This window comes from Trachemys scripta, chromosome 2 (genome assembly GCF_013100865.1).
Source record: "Trachemys scripta elegans isolate TJP31775 chromosome 2, CAS_Tse_1.0, whole genome shotgun sequence".
Lineage (NCBI taxonomy): Eukaryota > Metazoa > Chordata > Testudines > Emydidae > Trachemys > Trachemys scripta.
Window position 1 is genome coordinate 30,973,617 of NC_048299.1, and position 20,372 is coordinate 30,993,988.

The 20,372-nt window shown below is 41.8% G+C and overlaps 1 protein-coding gene across 2 annotated transcripts in view; it reads right to left on the minus strand.

Annotated features, from left to right (window-relative positions):
• Window positions 1-563: 563 nt before the first annotated feature.
• The window catches only part of WAC (WW domain containing adaptor with coiled-coil), a 111,894-nt gene continuing 92,085 nt past the window's right edge, over window positions 564-20,372 (minus strand). The window contains exons 11-14 of one of the 2 annotated variants that reach the window (XM_034760178.1): window positions 16,402-16,520; window positions 11,483-11,666; window positions 9,316-9,443; window positions 564-1,565 (exon numbers count right to left, since the gene is read on the minus strand). In XM_034760178.1, coding sequence (XP_034616069.1) covers window positions 1,496-1,565; window positions 9,316-9,443; window positions 11,483-11,666; window positions 16,402-16,520 — 501 coding nt within the window. In that variant the 3' untranslated portion in view covers window positions 564-1,495. Of the gene's footprint in view, window positions 1,566-9,315; window positions 9,444-11,482; window positions 11,670-16,401; window positions 16,521-20,372 lie in introns of both variants that reach the window. The other variant, XM_034760177.1, reaches the window with a different exon arrangement.

Consider the following 20,372-nt stretch of genomic DNA (forward strand, 5'->3'; position numbering starts at 1 on the left):
AGATTTTTTTTGACTAATACGCAAACTTTTGAGATTTACACATTTCTGGCAGCATCACAGTAGCACCAAGTCATGACTTTAGAAGATTTTTTGCAAAGAAAAAGCCAAATTTATTTTATAGTAGCAATAGTTTCTTTTTTTTTATTTTTAATATACTTTAGGAAACAATATACAAAGCTGAGCTTTTCCACCATTTTCAAACAGTGGGTTGCTCCAATTACACAAGTTCAGCGTTTTGTGATGGCTAAGAACAGCAGTCAGCACCAGACTTGAACAGTTAGCTACAACACAAACATCCTTCGAAATGAAATGTCATAATAGCAAGACAGGTAAACCAGGAGTTAACATATGACAGCTGTTGGGGAGGTGTCTTAATCATCCTTGTTGAATTTTATATTTAATTATTTTATACACAATTTATTGTTTACAATTTTTAAACAAAACCTCCCTTGAGAAATTATTTCAATTAAGTACAAAAATGTTCAACAAGAATAGTTCTGATAAAGAATCCCCAAATAGACCAAATTCTAATACGCGCTGACCAAAGGAAATGAAAACCAGTGTTTCATTGTTTTAACATGTTTATTACAACAGATACAATTCACATCTGACTAGCTTTTTCCTCTTTCCCCTCCCACAACCATGTTAACATGTTCATTGGGCTATTTCCTTATATTTGAGCAAGTAATGTACTTTCAACACACATGCCCAGCAGTACTATAAGACCATTCTTACAGGGTGCAAATGGAAATACGTTTCAATAATTTATACAAACAGTGGGTTATGCTCAATCACTGCAATTTTAAGCTACTGTACACAGGAATGAAAAGATTATAGAAAAAGTGCCATAGCAACAGTGCCTTAAGAAAGGAGAAAATTAGAAGCATTAAAAAACTGATAAATCAGATTTAGGATTTCGGGGGAAATGGAACACAGAAAATGAAAAATGTTTCTTTGTAAAACAGAAATGGAGAAGCACTGCTCTTGATTCGGTGCAAGTGTGGAAACAGTTGTTTCATGATATTTTGTACATTACCCAAACTGTTCCAAATTGTTGCAGCCTTACATACAGATCGCCTGGCGCTCGCATTAAATTTTAAGAAATGCAAGATTTCTGAATGATAAATTAACTAAAAAAGAAAGCTAATTTTGCAGACAGGTTTACATGTAAAAGGCTAGGTATTTAGCCACCTCAGCATTGATTAGTTTTGGATGTCTAAGCTCTGATACACATGGCTTCCCATGGCTTCACTCTACAAAACATATTTACAACGTGAAGAATACATCTACAAGAAATCTACATTTCAAGGGTTTTACAAATCATCCTTGTATCTTTCCCCTTGAATTGACTCCCTCCTGTCCCCTTCCCCTTGTCATCTCTCTTGCCCAGCTCAATGGTCCAAAGTCTACTCAAATGCAGCTCAAAAATGTTAAGACTGGGCAACCAGTTTTACAGTTCCTGTACTCAAAACTATGTGCAATTATTCACAACTTTTCACACCATGAAGGAATTCTGATTCTTTAGCTTTTCAAGTTCTTTAATTTGTTGCCTCAAAAATAGTATCCTGCAAGACAAAATAGAGTCAGATTAGTATACGAACTTTCATTATATTCTTAGACTAATATTCATATTCAATATAAGTCACAAACATTTCAGTTAAAACCATGCCTAAATGACACCTTAGTCAAACTAGATATTCATTTCACATTACTTTAACTCTGCTGGACTGATAGATCCTCCTTGGTAAAGTATGGCTACCACAGAATGTAACTGCATAAATCTCAAGCATTTAGATTAAATTTTTGTTTTTTAATAAAGGATAAAATTACTGGATCTAAATACAATTAACATACCTTGACACTTAACCTTAATATATGCAAGTTAAATTAAGGTCCAAGGGAACACAAGGGAAGACAACATTCAGTACTTGAATGCTACAGAGAAAGGCATTATGCCTGTATATGGCAGAATACTATCCTGGGTGCTGGGTTACAATTTTACTACGCCCTTTAATAAGGCATATCCAGATACCTCTCTCTCAGGCAGCCCCACTGCCAATGCACTGGTGGAGGGGCATGGCAACACACCCATCTAAACATGCCCTCTCTCGGACAGAGTACTGCCAAAAGCACTGACCAGACTCTTCCTACCCTACTCTTCACCCACAAGCTGGGAGAGTGGAGGAGCTACTCACGTGCTCTCATTTCTTTAGTACAGCTGTAATAGCCAGACATAATCTGGCCAAGTGTATTTTGTTTAATTTTCTAGTATATTTATGGCTTTATGTATCATGCAACCTATTCTAGCAATTCTAAACTTATACACTTTCTTAGAGTCATGGCATGGTAGAACAGAAAATTTTTAAAAGGTATTTTGTGTTCTACTGTCTGACAAAATACCAGTTTAAAACAATGGAATCCTTATGGGCACCAATACAAGAAAGCTCTCATGACAGTTTAATTTTTAGGGCTAACAATTTTGTTGGCATCCCCATTATAGAACTGCATTTTCCTCTACTGAACTTACATAAATAGTAACTCAAGTTACATGAACCTTTGGTTTAGACACTGCTTTTTCAGAACTAATGCATATTGTGTAACTTGGTGCTGAAGTGCAACAGGACTGAATGAATTATGCAGGTACGAAGATCATCATGAAATCTTGTTATACATTAATATTCCATAATCAGCAGTCCTTTTAACACATACTGAGAAAGTATGCTATTTCAGCAGAATTTTGGTAAAACGTTTTTTGAAATTTATCTGATAAGGGCAATTAAGACAACTGCCCTTTGAACCTTAATATCTTATAATGCAGGTAAAAAATAACCAGAGATGCAGTTTAAAACATAATGGACGTGCTTGTGAAATGTTTTTGGCTAACAGCATGCCACTTCACACACTTCCAAAATAGAAAGGTGTCCTGAAGCTCCAAAAGACATGCTTGAGAGAAACTCTTGTTCTGCCTAGTGATGAAAAACAAATCTGTACTTCAAAACCAGTAATTTACATGTTTTGTTTTTCTTCGCTATTTGAGGCTAAAGCTCCAAATACCCAGAAATTGTGGAATGCATATACATTAGATATATCAGTTTGAAAGATCCCAGACTTCCACAAAGCTTCCTTTGCTGGACTTGCCATCTGTGCCATCTCTTCCATTCCTTTGTGATGACAGTAAAGGCAAGCTGGCATATATTAAAAAAAAAAAAAAGGGTAAAGTTCCCTAGGAACATGTAATGTAAATACAGCAAGGTGGCACTTACAGCTATAGATGTAGACTGAATTCTAAAGTGTCCAGGGTTTATTCTAAATTTTGCATTTGATTTTCATTTAACTAGAGTAATTTCTTTAAATCTTCTTACTGTTACCTTATGAAGGGGTTAAACGCCCCTCGAGAGATGGGCTAGAAATTATCCCTGTAGGCTTTATTTCATCCACGAGAAGCCAAATTGTTTGTCCAAACAATCATTTACAATAAGAAAATTTAAAGAAGTTACTCCAGTTAAATTAAAATCAAATGCAAAATAATTTAGAAAAAACTGTCCATCATGAAAATCTTAAAGTATTTTACAAACTACCTATTCTATACGCAGGTATCGCTTCATGCACCACTGAAATGCAGCCATTTCTGATGTAGAGCACAGCAGTTGTTTAACAAATGCACAGCATCACTACAGCTGTTTAGGAGAGGAAATGAAAAACAATATATCCAAGTGAAACTGCAGGGAGAATTTTAGTAATCAGAATTAAAATGGAAGTTAAACAGGAAACCAGGACTAACACCCTTGATCATAAAAAGTGTCATATGGTCTAATATTGACCTCAGTTTTGTATCTTGTCCTGATAGTATTTTTAATAGCTCAGTGTCCTCAGCACTATGCAAGGGCAATCAGCCAGTAATTACTCAAAAGGTGAGAATGTCACACACTAAATCACCAGTATTTACTGAAGAATCTTGAAGTCTTCTCGGAAGTCTTATCTAAATATTGACAAGAACCAACTTTACCTAGCTTATGAGATCAAACAAGAGCAGCTCAACTTGCTGTGCCTCAAGACCTAATAAATACTTCAAGCGTACAAATCATATCAAGTGGAACTATATAAACTGTACCAAATTTACAGATGTGATATATGCATAACTAGATATTTTAGTAGAAACATCTAAATTTGTGTAAGCTGATCAGATTTACCTAGCATGGTAATGCATGTGGAACACAATCTCTTTTCTATCCATGGATAAAAAGAAGTATAGACATTGCATAGCTAATCTAGTCACTGGAGATTGTCAAGAGGCATCTGTGTGGGAAATATGTAAAATGTATATCAGGGAGAAACCAGTTACCTACCTTTTCATAAACGTTGTTCAAGATGTGCTGTTCATGTCCATTCCATTCTAGGTGTACACGCGCCCACATCCGCGGTTGGAGATTTTTGCCTTAGCAGTATCTGTAGGGCCAGCTGTGGGACCCCCTAGAGTGCTGCGCTCGTGTCGGTATATCAGGTGGCACCAGCTGTATGCCCTCTCAGTTCCTTCTTGCCAACAACTCCAACAGAGGGGCAGAAGGGCGGATAATGGAATGGAATTTCCTGCTACCCAGCAAGACCTGCTGAACACGGGCTCAGCACGCATATTCATCCATGCTTAGCCATACAGTAGCCAAGCCGTCAAGTGCTACGCCACCAGGTTCAGGTGCAAAAGGCTGCCGTGGTTCTGGGAGAGCAGATCTGGTCAGAGGGGCAGTTGCAGCAGGTTGGCTACTGAAAGGCTCAACAACGTGCCGAACTAGTGCTGGCGAGGCCATGTAGGGGTTATTAGGATAATTCTTGCCCTGTCTTGCTTGATCTTCACAAAGACCCTGTGAATCAACAGCACCCCCAACCACGGAATGAGAAAGGCATCTGACAGGGAGCCACTGTCCATCCCCTGGATCAAACAGAACACGTGGCATTTTCAGCTCTGCCTGGATGCGAACAGGTCCACATGGGGAGTCCCTCACCTCTGGAAGATTATGCTGACCGCCTCCAGATGGAGTGACAACTCGTGGCTAGATGAGAAAGCCGCCAGGACGCTCCCAGTTTCGGGCAGGTGTGCAGCTCTCAGATGAATGGCACGTCGCACACAAAAACCCCGAAGGCGGAGAGCTTCTTGACAAAGACCTGGCACCGCCCTGCCTGTTGATGTAATACATCGCAGCTGTATTGTCCGTCAGGATCCATACCACCTTGCCCTTCAGTGGGGCAAGAAAGGCCGCAGGCCAGGCAAATCGCTGAGCTCCCTGACATTGATGTGGAGGGCCCGACTGTCCCACAATCAGTGACCCTGGTTGCTCAGCTCACCCAAGTTGGCTCCGCAGCCCAGGTCCAAATCATCGGAGACAATGGAGGGAACTCCCTCCAACACTGACCCGGGGTCCAACCACCAATTCAGGGACAACCTGATGTGAGCAAGCACCCTGACCACCTGGTCCAGATCGTGCCCATTGGAGATGTAGACCAACGCCAGCCACGCTTGCAGAGGCTGGAGATGGAGCTGAGGGTGGCTGACCACATATATACACGCAGCCATGGGGCCCAACAACCACAGGCACGTGTGAGCCATGGTGAGCAGGTGACTCTTTTCATGGGAGATCAGGTCTGATATGGCCTAAAAACGTACTTCCAGAAGGAAGGCTCTGGCTCACATGAAGTCGACAACCACACCAATGAACTCTATTGGCTGGACCGGCGTTAAGGTAGATTTTTCTCGTTTATTAACAGACCCAGGTTGCAGCAGGTGGAATGCACCAGACTGAGGCTCCTTTGCACCTGCTCTCGAGACCTGCCCTTCATGAGCCAGTCGTCAAGATATGGAAGTTCTGGACCCCTCAATGTCTCAGGTAAGTAACCACTGCAGCAATACATTTTGTGAACACCCTCAGCACAGTGAATTGAAAATGGCATCTGCCCACTATGAAACAGAGAAAACAACTGTGACCTTGGAATATGAAAATAAGCATCCAAGTCGAGGGTGGTGTACCAATCTCACTGATCCAGGGAGGGGATGATGTAGGCCAGGGGGACCATGCGAAACTTCGACTTTCTGAGAGACTTGTTGAGATGATGCAGGTCCAGAATGGGTCCCCTTTTTGCTTTCTGGATTCGGAAGTAGCAGGAATAAAACCCTTTTCCCTTCATGTCCCAAGGGACCTCCTCCACCTCTTGGAGGAGGAGTTGCTCGTCAGAAGGGTCCCTGAAGAGGGACGGGGAAGAGAAGAGGGGAAGGTGAGAGGGAGGGGTGGCCAATAATTCCAGGATACAGCCCCAAGGTAGTATGTACAGCACCCTGTGGTCCAAGGTGACCCACGACCAGGCCAAACTGCAGGGACAAAGATGGTTGAGGAAAGAACAAGGTGGATCCGGGGATCCAGTGGCCAATGCAGTGGCCTTATTGGAGTGTGTGGGTCATGCCAGTGATATAACAATGCTCCCTTCACACCACTCATCTTCTGCCATCTCAGAGCACCAGCTGGTAGCACCGGGCTCAGTGCATGGGACCCGCTCGGAATTCCCTGGAATTGACTGGGGTGTCGCTCTTGAGCACACCTTCAAAAGGAGCGCTTCTGGCCCCCGGGATGCTTTGCTGGGCTGGACTGCATGGGTCAGTGGGAGGAGGAAGGGCAGCAACGACTAAAGCTTGTGTCTCTATCCCTTCTCCTTGCAGACCCCTGCTAAGGCTGCCAAGGCTTTGGCGGAGGAGGTGGCTGGAACTGCTTCCATGCAGACTGCTGTGTATGCATGCCCAGCGAGCGAAGTGTGGCCTGGAGTGTCCTTTAACCCATTCAGCCTTTCATCAGTCTGCTCCAAAAAGAGACCATTCCCATCGAATGGGAGGTCCCGGACAGAGGTCTGCATCACTAGAGACAGGCCGGAAGTCTGAAGCCAGGAGCTGCACCTCATGACCACCCCCAAAGCGACCACCCTAGCTGCCGAGTCTGTCATCCCCCAAGCCATCTGGAGAAAGCACCTAGTCACTGCAGTGCTCTTCTCTACCAGGGTGCCAAATTCCTGGACCAAATCCCAAGGAACGGACTGCTTGAACTTACGGAGGGAGTCCCATTAGTTAAAATTGTACCTGCCCAAGAGGGCCTGATTGTTCACTACCTGGAATTGCAGGCTTGCTGTTGAATAAATTTTTCTCCCAAAAAGGTCCAGTCTTTTGGCCTCTATTTTTGGGAGTTGAACAGGTGTGCCTCAGCTTATCCTTTTTGTTGGCAACCAGTGAGCATGGAGATGGGTTGGTATAAAAGGTACTTGTAGCCTTTGGCTGGGATGAAGTACTTCTTTTCAGCCCTTTTGGAGGTAGGAGGGATTGACAATGGGGTTTGCCAGAGGGCCTTGGCAATTTTCAGGACCCCATCATGCACGGGTAATGCAACATGTGCTGGGGTATAGGCTAAGAGGACACTGAACAAGGTGTCCACCTGCTCAGCCATCTCCTCCACCTCCATGCCCAACTTCTTGGCCACCCGTCAAAGCAGGGCCTAGAGGTGATGGCGTTCTTTAAAATCGTCCGGTGGGCTGGCCCTCGAGGGTCCCATGACTGCCTCGCCCAGGAATGAGGACAACGACTGTACTGCTGGGGGAGGCTCTGGGGCATCATCCCCTGTGGCGGAGGGGTTTTTGGGAGGTGGGCACTGTCTCCTCTACCCCAACCTCCGAGCGGCTCTCATGCACCGAGCACAGTGCCGCCAGCTGTTGCTCCGGGGTGGCAGCAGATGAGTGGTGTGAAGGGGGCATTTTCATCACCGACATGACTCTCACACTCCAATAAAGCCACTGTGCTAGCCAATGGCGGCGCGTACAAGTCGACGCGGCCTCAGGTGCCCAATTGCGCCGGTGGGGTCTTGGCGAGGGGTTGACCTTCCCTTCCATGCCAAAGGAATCCCCTTCCAGTGACCATGGTGAAGCCATCGCCGCCGGAGACCAGTGTTTGGAGTGGGAGGATCGGTGCTGGGGCTAGGGGGACCGGAATTGTGACGAGGAGTGCTTCTACAGGGCAAGCAACCAAGATCTGCGCTGAGAGGACAACTGGCGGGAGGGCAAATGGTACTGGTACTAAGGAGATTGGCACCTTCCCCAAGGCAATCCATGTTGAGATGGAGACCGCAAACGTGATGCTGGTAACCAAGGATGAGCCACAGAGGTTCTGGGCTGCAATGCCAGAGATCTGCAGCACAGAGATGGAGAGCGCTGCCTTATCTCGGGAGATCGGCAGTACTCTGCTGCCCGAAGGGTCTTAGCAGCTGGCTTGTCCTCAGAGGGAGCCTTTGCCGCTTCCTGCGGCATGCTTGGTGCTGGCGGCAGCCTCTGCTCCCTCAGTGCCAGGAGACCTTGGGAAGGAGTCAATACCACCAAAAGGTTAGGTCTCCTAACGTTCCTGGGAGTCGGTGGTGGATCCTTTAAGGGGCTAAGGCCCCGACTGGGAAGGCACATCCACCTGGCTCCAGAGTGGCAGGATGGCCTGAACTCTGTCCTTTGCCCGATGCCCCGAGGTCTTTCTTGCCCAATGCCAGAGAGCTGTTTTCTTTCTGGGCACCGATGTCGGGGATGCAAGGCCAAGGTACTAGGTGAATCTTGGCTCGCAAGTTGGACAAAGGGCAGCCTCCAGGAGGAGAGCCCTCAAATGAATATCCTCCTCTTTCTGAGACCTGGGTCAAAATTTTTATAAATATGATACTTGTCCTTCGTGTGCGATTCCCCCAAGCACTCGAAGCAGCTGCTCTGGGGTTCACTTACAGGCATAGACCTGTTACAGTCTGCGCAGGGCTTAAACCCTGGAGACCGGAGCATGCCCCACCTGAGGCGGCCCTGCTGGGACTCTAACTACTCTTAACAACTAATTAACACTACCTACTATAAAAAACTATCTACCTACAAGGTCCTAAGGCTTGAAGTCAGAAGAGACGAAACCACTAGCCCTTGCTATGAAAGGAAAGGTACTCCGACTAACCAACATGGGCGGTAAAAAGTAACTGAGCGGGCAAAGGACCGACAGAGTCTCATATACAGACGCATGAGCGTGGCACTCAAAGGGGCACCATAGCCTGTCCTATGGATACCACTAAGGCAAAAATCTCCAATGATCATGCCCATGGGTGTGCGCACACCTAGACCAGAACCAACATGAGCAAGCACTCGAAGAAGGTAGCTTTTATACTTGAAAAAGAGAGAAATGCTAAAACTTAAGTTGTCAGTAAATCAATCTCATCCAAAATAGGACACCAGAATGAGCAATTCAGAAATAATTTGAAGATAAATGCCCAAACAAATTCTTACCTTTGCTCACGCAATGTTGCTTGAATTTCACATACTCGAACTAAAGATCTTAAATTTTTTAATTCAGTACAAATTTCTGACATATGAACACTTCCCATATTATGGGCTTCCTCACGTAATCTTGATGCCTGCAGGAGTTAAATAAAAAAAATAAATTCAAAGTTAGCTCCTCGATTTTGGATCACTCACTAGAAGCAAATGGACATAATCCAAGGAAATTGGACTCTTGATTAAAAAGGAATTATAGGGCTTTGAAACAGCAAGGCACATTCAAATTTAAACATGAAAGCTAAATCATAAGAAAATGTTAAATTCTAGTCTGCAATCTTAATATAAAAACCTAATATGGATCATTTTTGTGCCAGACAAACTTGATCACTGTTGAATTAAATTACAAATGTAATGGACAAAGGGAATGTAAAGGATGCAACGTATCTAATTTGACATAGTATCCTAGATTGTCTTTGAAAAGCTTTTCTTTCTAAATTAGTTTTAAACCAGCCTGGAAATGACACTGTCACATGAAACAAAAGTCAGCTGAAATGGTAATGACAAAATAGGGACAAGTGGAATACCTTATCGCCTAGAGTTCGATCTGTTTAATTTCAATTTCTTTATTACTAATACTGGAGAGATAAACAGCACTTCATTTACGCTTAGACAGTATTACACTGGGAGGTTTTATGAACATCAGTGAAGTAGAAATGGCTCTAGATACACTAGAAATATGGGCAGAAAAAAGGAATGTCCAAACTGAAAAAATTATCTGAAACAAAGATGTGATAGCAGAGAGTTATTTTAAAAGTAGCAGCACTGAATGAGCTGTTGGGTGAAACAGGACGACAAGTGTATATATGAATTTGCATATGCATTATAGTGAGACAGAAAAAGTACAATCATAGACAACACATCAGAGGTCGGTCGTATCACAGATGAAGGAGACAAGAACTTTTCAAATTGGAGATACACTATTATAGTTTGATACCTTGATACCAGAAAAATGTGAACTAACTGAAGGACTTATATAAAAGAAAAGGGAGTTGGAAGGAACATCAGCTGTGGAAGGTTAAAATAACAAAGTATGTATCAGCTGGTCAAACAAGAATGGAGACAATGCCGGGTAAACATTACAAGGACATAAACATCAGGAAAGGAAAGGTCTGTTTGTTTGTTTTTTAAATGGTATAGAAATGCATACAGCTTGAAGCAACCTAACAGCTATAACTCTGTCCTGTAGTGACACCATAAACAAATTTAGGATTAAGGCATATTAGTGTTTGTAGCCCCAGATTAGATTAAACTGATTTTTAAACCCCCCCCCCACACACACACCCTACCCCCGTATCTTCTTCTCATGGTGTAACTACAGGGCAGGACACCCGAATAACCTTAATCCTAACTGTGTATTTCCATTTCTTAGTATGTTTGATGTCTTTTAAGGGTAACTAATTCAGATTTTTTTTGCTGGATTCACAATGCTTAGTTTTGGGATAATTTTTTTTTAAACCTTAAGATACTGATACACCCAACCATAACTCCAATTTAACAACATGGATAGGCATTTTTTTTTATATTTATATATTTATATAGATAGATATAGAAGTAAAGCAAATAAATATATAAGTAATGCAAATAAATAGATTGATAGTAGTCTGAAACAGCACAAGGACTCTATTGTCTCACAGCTATACCTGAACTGTTATAAGAGCACAAACGTGGTAGAAAGGGAAAAACTTGAGGATAGCAGAAATTCAGATGTAAATTTTTATGTCTGAAAGTTGAAATCCACATATGGCGTCTAAATGTGCAAGTTTATCAAGGTTTCTCTTATAGCCTGGTTTTGCCCTATTACAACTGCATTATCAATGCAGCCATGTGCAGAAACAGTTCTGAAACATTTTCAAAGCTCAAATACAAACTTAATAGTCCTACCAAATAAATATGAATTTTGATGTTAGCTAGTGACTTTTCAAGCCCTGGGTTTCATAACAACTACAACTGCACCTGTTCCATAGGACGTTTTTATTTGAACAGCTAAATCACTGCATGATAGTAATTTTGCTAACAGACACATTCAAAGTAATAAAATGCTATGGTGTTAAGACAGACTTCTTAGTACATTCACAGGAAAGTCTACATTTTAAATATAATCTGAATGTGTACCCACCTGCTTTTCTGCATGATCTGCAGGCCATCCTTGAACATGTTTTATAAGATTTTCATTGAAGTGTGCTGCTAGTGTAGGTGTTAATGAACATGTAGGCCGAACAGATGCATTCTGTGGTGTAGTTGCTGAATTTGATGCACTAGTGCTGGAGGTATGATTTGGAGCTGGTGATGGACTTCTCTGACTACTGGAAGAAGGAAACAAAGATTAAAAAGCACAAGCTTTCAAAATGTTTATAAATCTGTAGCGAATGAGTTAAACCTCTACAAACTTTACAAAGTTTTGTCCACCTTATTTACTTTACATACAACAATAGTTTAGTTATATATTATAGACTTATAGAAAGAGACCTTCTAAAAAGGTTAAAATGTATTACTGGCACGCAAAACCTTAAATTAGAGTGAATAAATGAAGAATCGGCACACCACTTCTGAAAGGTTGCCGACCCCTGCTATAGAATGGTAGCTGTGTTAGTCTGCATCAGCAAAAAGAACAAGGAATACTTGTGGCACCTTAGAGACTAACACATTTATTTTGGCATAAGCTTTCATGGGCTAAAACCCACTTCATCAGATGCATGCAGTGGAAAATACAGTAGGAAGATGTATATACACAGAGAAAATAAAAAAATGGGTGTTGCCATACCAACTCTAATGAGACTAATCAATTAAGTTGGGCTATTATCAGCAGGAGAAAAAAAAGTTTGTAGTGATAATCAGGATGGCCCATTTCAAACAGTTGACAAGAAGGTGTGAGTAACAGTAGGGGAAAAATTAGCATGGGGAAATGTCTGTAATTGAGTGACCAGGGAGACTGAAGTGTTCTCCGACTGATTATGCAGAAAAGAATTAACCCAAATCAGACGTCAAGAATTATAACATTCAAAAACCAGTCGGAAAACACTTCAGCCTCCCTAGTCACTCAATTACAGACGTAAAAATTGCAATTTTACAACAAAAAAACTCCAAAACCAGACTCCAACAAGAAACTGCAGAACTGGAATTACACCTCTACCTCAATATAACGCTGTCCTCGGGAGCCAAAAAATCTTACCGCGTTATAGGTGAAACCACATTATATCGAACTTGCTTTGATCTGCCGGAGTGCACAGCCCCACCCCCCCGGAGCACTGCTTTACCGCGTTATATCAGAATTCGTGTTATATCGGGCTAGAGGTGTAATTTGCAAACTGGACACCATTAAATTAGGCTTGAATAAAGACTGGGAGTGGATCGGTCATTATACAAAGTAAAAACTATTTACCTATGCTAATTTTTCCCCTACTAAAAGGAACAGAGGAGTGTCAGCTATACTATGACACTGAAAGCTAATATCACAGTCCTTCCAAAAGAATAGATACAGCCTCTTTTCTAAATTACCATAAGTATTCATGGTGTCCTACAAAAAAGAAGAGAATTTCTTGTCCAGAAGTGCTTAACTGGGTTCTATAGTTTGTGGATCATGGTATTCACCCCCAGTGTCCTTATGTTGAAGTTTCTGGCCTCAAGGAGTGATTTAGCTTTGCTCAGGGTGTCTTGATAGCTCACTGGGCAGCCACGTGTTGAGTCTTGGTCTCAGAGCAATAAACAAAGGTGACTGAGTACTCAATGGTGACCATATTCATCAGGACTCCCACTTTTTGTTGAATGATCATGACGTCTTACATTACATCTTGGATTGTTTTGAAGCTCTTTAACTTCTATATAGGTAAAAAGTGTGCATATACACACTCCATTCACCCCTGAAATGCAGCCACATATAGGGTGGCACACGGATGTCTAAAACAACTAACAGTGAAATAGTTTAGGACAAGAAGAAAAGAATAATGTGCCAGTAAAAAAGTAAGAAAAACGTAATTATCAGAACATAACAAGGACACAAAGACCATACTCTTCTGAAAAGTGCCATAGGACTTACTGATCACAAGTGGTTAGAGCAGGGTCGGCAACCTTTCAGAAGTGGTGTGCCGAGTCATTTATTCACTCTAATGTAAGGTTTCGCGTTCCCGTAATACATTTTGGTATTTTTAGAAGGTCTCTTTCTATAAGTCTATAATATATAACTAAACTATTGTTGTATGTAAAGTAAATAAGGTTTTTAAAATGTTTAAGAAGCTTCATTTAAAATTATGATTTTAAAATCTGAGACAGTTTTGCCTTTTTTGTGCGGGTGGGGAGGGGTGTTTTAATTTATTGGCAACAGTGGTAGTTAACTCATTGTTTTGCAAGGGTAGACAGCAATTCATTAATATTCACAGCAGTATTTGCATAACTGAAAATACAAAAAAAAAAGTATTTTCGGCATAAGAAATATAAACTGAGCAAACATACATGAAATTTAACATAACTATATTGTATGCAAGTTCCATTAGAAATTCAGTGGGGAAAGAAAGAAAGAAAAGTTCCCAGTTACTACAGTTCCCAGAATATACTGCCTATGCAGATCCACACTTTGGAGTCATGTGCCCTTGAACATGAGCCACAGAACCATTCAAAGTAGTAAATCTATTCAGGAGTGTACACACTATTGGATGCTGCTCTCTGGGACAGTCTATACACCCATAGCCATCCGTCAGTTCCTCTCTCTCTCTGACAGTAAATTCCAAAGACAAGCCAAAGCCCAGGGCAAAGATCAAAATCACTTGAGCTCTGACCTGCAGCAGAACCTTTGGTAACAGAGGAAGTGATGGCGAAAGGCATACAAGAGTCCTTTCCTCTACAGTGTAAAAGAAATGTTGCACAGTTCAGGATCCTGTCTGTTCTAGAGAGAAGCCTTTGATACAGACTTGTGATAAACAAGTCCATGTCTAGATGACCCCCATCTGGCAAGAATCAACTTAGGTCACTGAATTTAAGGGACCGCTCTTGTTGGCCTGACCTCCTTGAAATTCAGGTTGTTGTCTTCACCACTGGATGATGTAAACCATAAGAGTCCCAGTTCTGAAAGCACCATTTCCACAGACTTTTCTTGTATGAGGGAATGACAAATCCTCATATCTGTTCAAATACGTTGCCACACTGAAGCGCTGCACAGCCATGAGAAGTCATCTGACAATAGTGCTGGGTAAAGATACTTACAAATTAGTCCAGTTACTCTGAATCCTCCACTGGGTGGAATAAAATGCATTTCATTACAGAGACTTCTCCTGACCACAGGACTATTTGCACTCCTATATTTTTAGCTGAAGTGCTTCCAAGAAAACTAGAAGCTGAAAAAGAGCTGGAATCCACAGAGACAACTTCTAGGGCAGCTGTTCCCAAACGTCAGGTTGTGACCCCAAGTGGGATCACACAATCAGCAGATGGGGTCAGAGATGCGTAGTGTGTGGAGGATGCCATTTTGCACCACACAACATGACCTCACATGTACAGTGCATGCCAGTTCATGATGAATGGAGGACATCATTTTGCTCTTCAAAATGGTGTCCTCCATGTTGTCTGAGGAGGAAATACTACATTAAAGTGAGCTCATACCTGTAAATAAATTGGGAACCGCTGCCCGAATATGTACATTACCCATAAGATATGCTTCTATTGTTTTGAAACAAAAGAGACATCCTAAGTGGCGCTGAAAGCCAGTAACCAGCAAAAGGAACAGACTGAAAAGCTTCAGTAAATCAGCTGGTGCTGAAGGACCAGGAGCTCCTGACTCACTTCTTTCCTCACAAAATTGACCTTGATGGATTTAGTTTCCAGAGAAGTTTATCTCTGGCAACAGCTCTGAGAAATAAAGAAGTCCGAGATCTAAAAGTGATAAGAGTGGAACAGAGAAAGAATCCAAGTCCATTAATAACACAAAGACTTCAAAGAGGGCCTTTGGTGAGAAAGCAGTCCCAAAGCTCCCACCAGTACAGACTAAGGATCTGACCATTTCAGATCCAAGAAGATCCCTATTCTCATTCAGCATCTCAAGGATTTAAGGATGTCACCTACACAAAGATACAATCAGAATCAACTTTCAGATCAGACACCTAATCTAACTTCTAAAAAACCTAGTTTTTTGTTGACCTAGAGTGCCTGTGCCATTGCTTTTCAGAAGCTGGCAGATCCTAGCCTTAAAGAATTCAGCTGCTCTCCTTCCTGGAGACGGATCTGAAGTCATTGGATCTTAAGACTCTGAAGACCTTGACTCCACTCCAGATGGCTCCTAAGACAAGTTCTTAATTTCAGAAGTCAAACTTTGGATCAAACATGCTCAAAAGCAGAGAATTCCTTACATGGAACTCTCCTATAGATCCTCTGACTCCAAGTCTTCCTCCAAAAGGAAAGCTTGATGCAAGAGGCAAACACCCCATATGCCTTACAATCACAGGCTGAATGTGTATATACACACCAAGCAAACATGTCAGACAGGGTCTGGATGTTGGTGAAAAACATTGTGGACAGAGAAGAGCATTTTGTGAAGCTTGTTTTGCTCTTAATGTATACCATTAAAGCAACAAAGTCAGTGAACAGAAGCTGTCAACTCACTTAAAAATGAATACCAAAACAAGAAACCACAAACTTCTAAAGCTAATAACCAGTCATGTGCAGAGAACAACATTTGGTTCTGTAACTGCACTGACAGATGAAGAGGAAATGAAGCACGTTTAGAGGGTGGGATCCTTTATACCCTCAATTCCAGAATGATGTACCAGAATCATTAATGTACACTCCTCAATTTTGCTGCTGTAAATGGTTCTGTGGTTCACCTGGCAGGGCATGTAACTCGTAAAGTGGAAATCTGTGGAGCCAAACAGAAAGGGGTAAAAATCAAACAAGTTATGTAGCTGTGTCCTTTCAGCAACAGCGGAGCTAATTAATATGCTTACATTGGTCTTAAGTATACCAAAAACCAAGCTCACTAATTGCACAGAATACAATGTATGTTTTATCCAGAGTAACAGCAACAACGCAACATAAACAAATATTTCAACTTGCCTTGGGCGCTGAAGACTTCGAGGAGAGGCAGGCTCATGGCCTGTCTGCTTGTCAGCTATTACCGGCTGCTGAGGTGCTGACTGTGAAGCTGGTCCTTGCTTTACACCTGGAGTAGTTACCTGCAATGTTCAAAACTTGGGTCAGATTTCCTTTGCATCATAAATCTCAAACATATGAGCTAAAGAAAGAAACATGGGAATTACCAGGTACAATCAGATCAATGATCTCTCTAGCCTGGCATCTTGTCATTCCAGTACTTTAAGTTTCATAGAAAGGTCAAATAAATCCCCTTTCTTTACTGACTCTACATTTACAGCACTTTCATTTCATGCAATAGGCATTTCTTTAAAATTTAACTTGGATAAAAGCCATCTGCTATTTTCCTCAATACCCCACCACTACAGGCACCAATTTCTTTAGATAAATTTGACATCACTCAAACTTCCAATTTTTAATAACTAAAAGAGTTGCAATCAAATATCAAATATCCATTTCCTCCAAAGCACCAACATTGCTTCTAACACTAACTCTGTTGTACTACGTTATACTTCATACTGAAGAAGTGTTATTCACTGTGAATGCCATGATTCAATTTTTTAAATGTATGTCAGGCCTTTGCCTCTAATGCCATATTTCTCTACATTTTCAAAAGGGACCTTTAACAGCTTTTTGGGAATTCTTACACAAAGTAGGCAACAGCAAGTATGACATCTCTATTAGAAATGGAAAAATTCACATTTTCAAAATAAAAAAAATGTACATCAGTTTGGCTCCCTGATTGTTTGGCCCCCTGATTGTAATTGTTCTAATGACCATCCCCAAACCAGTAACTAGAGTTCTTTGAGATGAGCCTCTGAATAATCAAGCTTATGAAATCAAGGTGCCTCATTGCAAGCCACTGGAATCTTCTGGAGATCAGCGTCTGTTAGAGACACTTGTCTCTCCCACTCTCTTCCTTTCACAGGGTTCCTTTCAGTTCTTTCCAACAACATGGAAATTCCTAAACTAAGACACTAAAGAAATGAGACGAGACAAGTGGGTAGCGATTGTGAATAGGCAGAGGTTCATCTCGAAGAAAGAAGGTACCTACTTTACAGTAACTGGAGGTTTTTTTTAAACATGTTTTTGTCTGCACGGATTCCACAGTAGGCATGTGAGCACTCCAGTCACACAAGCCTGAAATCTTTTAGCCAGCAACGTCTGCTGGTGTTGCACATGTGCCATTATTTACCTTCGTGCCCCCTATAATGAGCATATAGAGGGTGAAGTAGCCCCAACAGCCACTCAGTTTCTTCACTAATACAAAATATCTAGGTGAGGACTCCGTATCAAGGGACAAGGAAGGTGGATCAAGGGATCCAAATGGAAAACAGTATCTTGAACTCCAGTTACTGTAAGCTAAGCAAGCTCTCTACAAGCATTTGTCCATGTGAATCCCACTGTGGGTGACTGACTAGCAATAATCTCTCAAGGAAATAAACAATAAAAGAGTTCTAACCTAAATATTGGCTATAGGACAATCCTGCCAAACTGGACTAGTGACCTAGAATCTTCCACAATGGAGTAGTAGTGATTGGTAAAACATATGAACTGAACTCCAAGTAGGTGCCCTATGAATCTTGGAAATAGGGACTCGCTCTTGAAATAACACTGTGCCCTAGTAGAGTGAGTCCTAACCTGAGACAGAAGAGGTAATTTATTTAATGTGTAAGAAATCTTAATGCCATCTGTAGCCCACTCAAAGTCAGAGGAAAAGGCTTGCCTTTTAGACTTGTCACCAAAAGCCACAATAGTCTGGACGATTTACAAAATGGTTTTGTTCTGGTAAGATTAAGGCGATAAAACCCCTAAGAACATCTAGTGTGTGGAATTTAGCTTATGCAAGTGAGCTATGATGTTTAGGAAAAAATACTGGTAAAATATATACATTGCTTTTTTGTGAAAATCTAAAACCTTTTGGTAAAGATTTTGTATGAGGCCTGAGAGTAAATGTCTTTATGACATACAGTTAATGGCTTGGCAAAAGCCTGAATTTTGCTCATCCTGTGAACCAAGATGATGGCTACCCAAAATGCTGTTTTAATATAGAGGTAATATAATGAACAGGACAATATGGGTTCTCTAAGGGAGGGTTCATCATGAATCAATCCCTTTTAAAATCTTGATACCATGGGGTGAGAAAAAAAAAATCAAATTACTCAGATGGGTGATACGCTAATATAGCAGCCAGATGACTGGTAGTAAGAGAGCCCTGAGTGTTTCAAAGTCAACAAGTAGTCCAAAATAGTTAGAATAGAAGAGCCTAAGCGCTGAATGGACCACAACGAGAAATGCTTCCTCTTAGCTTGACAGGTCTTTCTAATGGAGGCCACTCTGCTTTGGATTGAAACCTCTTGCACAGCTGCATAACAACTTCTATCCATAGAAGTTTGCCACCTGGCCTCCATGCTGTTAGATGCAGAGATGCTGGATCCAAGTGCAGCACCTGGCCTTAGTTTTGTAAAATGATTTCTGGGAGGTTCAGAAGTAGAAGAGATGGACTAACTGATAGATGCATCAGGTTGGAATAATAGAATGATATGCCCAGGTTGGAGCTACTGAGTCACACAAGCTGCCATATAATGCTGTATAATGATGCAGACTCTCAGAGTCTCACTCTGACAAGACTAAAGGTGTGAAAAGAGGTGATTCATCATGGAAAATCTTTCTTGAGGAAGGTATGCTTTTCTGACCTGGAGTCCAGTTCTGCCCCCTATAAACTCTATGTATTCAGTAGGGCTGAGAACAGACTTGCCTCAATTGATCTTGAGGCCTTGTCTGGAAAAGTCCTATAGAACTGACCAAACAATACTTGCAACCTACTGTGCTGAATCTCCGCTGATACTCTGGGCTCAGGAAAATACTTCTGAGAAAGACCGAAAGGACCAATCTCTGACCGCTAGAGGGAGCTGATTATCCAAAGTGTGGTTTTCTTGGTCACTGATCCTCTCAAGGAATTCTCAGCCCAGAAAAAAAAAAAAAAAAAAAAAAGGAGTGATGAGATCCCTAACCTTGTGGTAGTCTGGGAGCATCTTTTTGACAAACTCTGAGGTTTTTCTTCTGCATCAGGAAGAGCCTCTTTCACCATGTGGAAACTTCTCTCTCCTTCATACAAGCTTGTTTTATTGATCACGGCCCAGAAAGCCCATCAAGATGCTAGCTCAAGGAGCAAATGTGCTCCCATGAGGAAGTTTCTCTCCCGTCCATCACAGCTCCAGAAATCACTTTAGACACTGCCTCGTTCACTATAATGCCAATTCCTCTTTTTGGGGGGGGTGGGGGTGGGGGTTGTTTTAGCCTTCTGAGAGACAAATGCCAGCCAAATACAGCTGCAACTTTTCTGCTTATTGCTCTTGTGATGTTGGCAGACCAGGTGCAGCTCATACCAGGGCCCTTACTGACAAACACATAGCAAGAAACTATCAGAGGGGTAGCCGTGTTAGTCTGAATCTGTAAAAAGCAACAGAGGGTCCTGTAGCACCTTTAAGACTAACAGAAGTATTGGGAGCATAAGCTTTCGTGGGTAAGAACCTCACTTCTTCAGATGCAAGTCTTAAAGGTGCCACAGGACCCTCAGCAAGAAACTAGTCTCGCTCACTTGTGTGTCAACATCTGTTTTAACAACGCTAAGTTTATAAGAATGTGTTTAGACTTGATGAAATACTTGTAGGATGATGAATGTACTGATCTCACTTATAACATCTGTATCCCATGGTGTAAAAGTTATACTGGGTGTTTGCACTGTAAACCTCTAACTGTGTAACTCAACAAACAGGAAAGAAGCATTAATTAAAATAAAGTGCTGGTCCTACACACAAGAAGGCCCACTGAAACCAAATGAGCCATTGTGAAACATCAAAGGACATAAAAACATCAAAAGACTTTCTTGAGTGCTCCCCCAACACATGCATCCATGAAGAGGAGACAGAGGG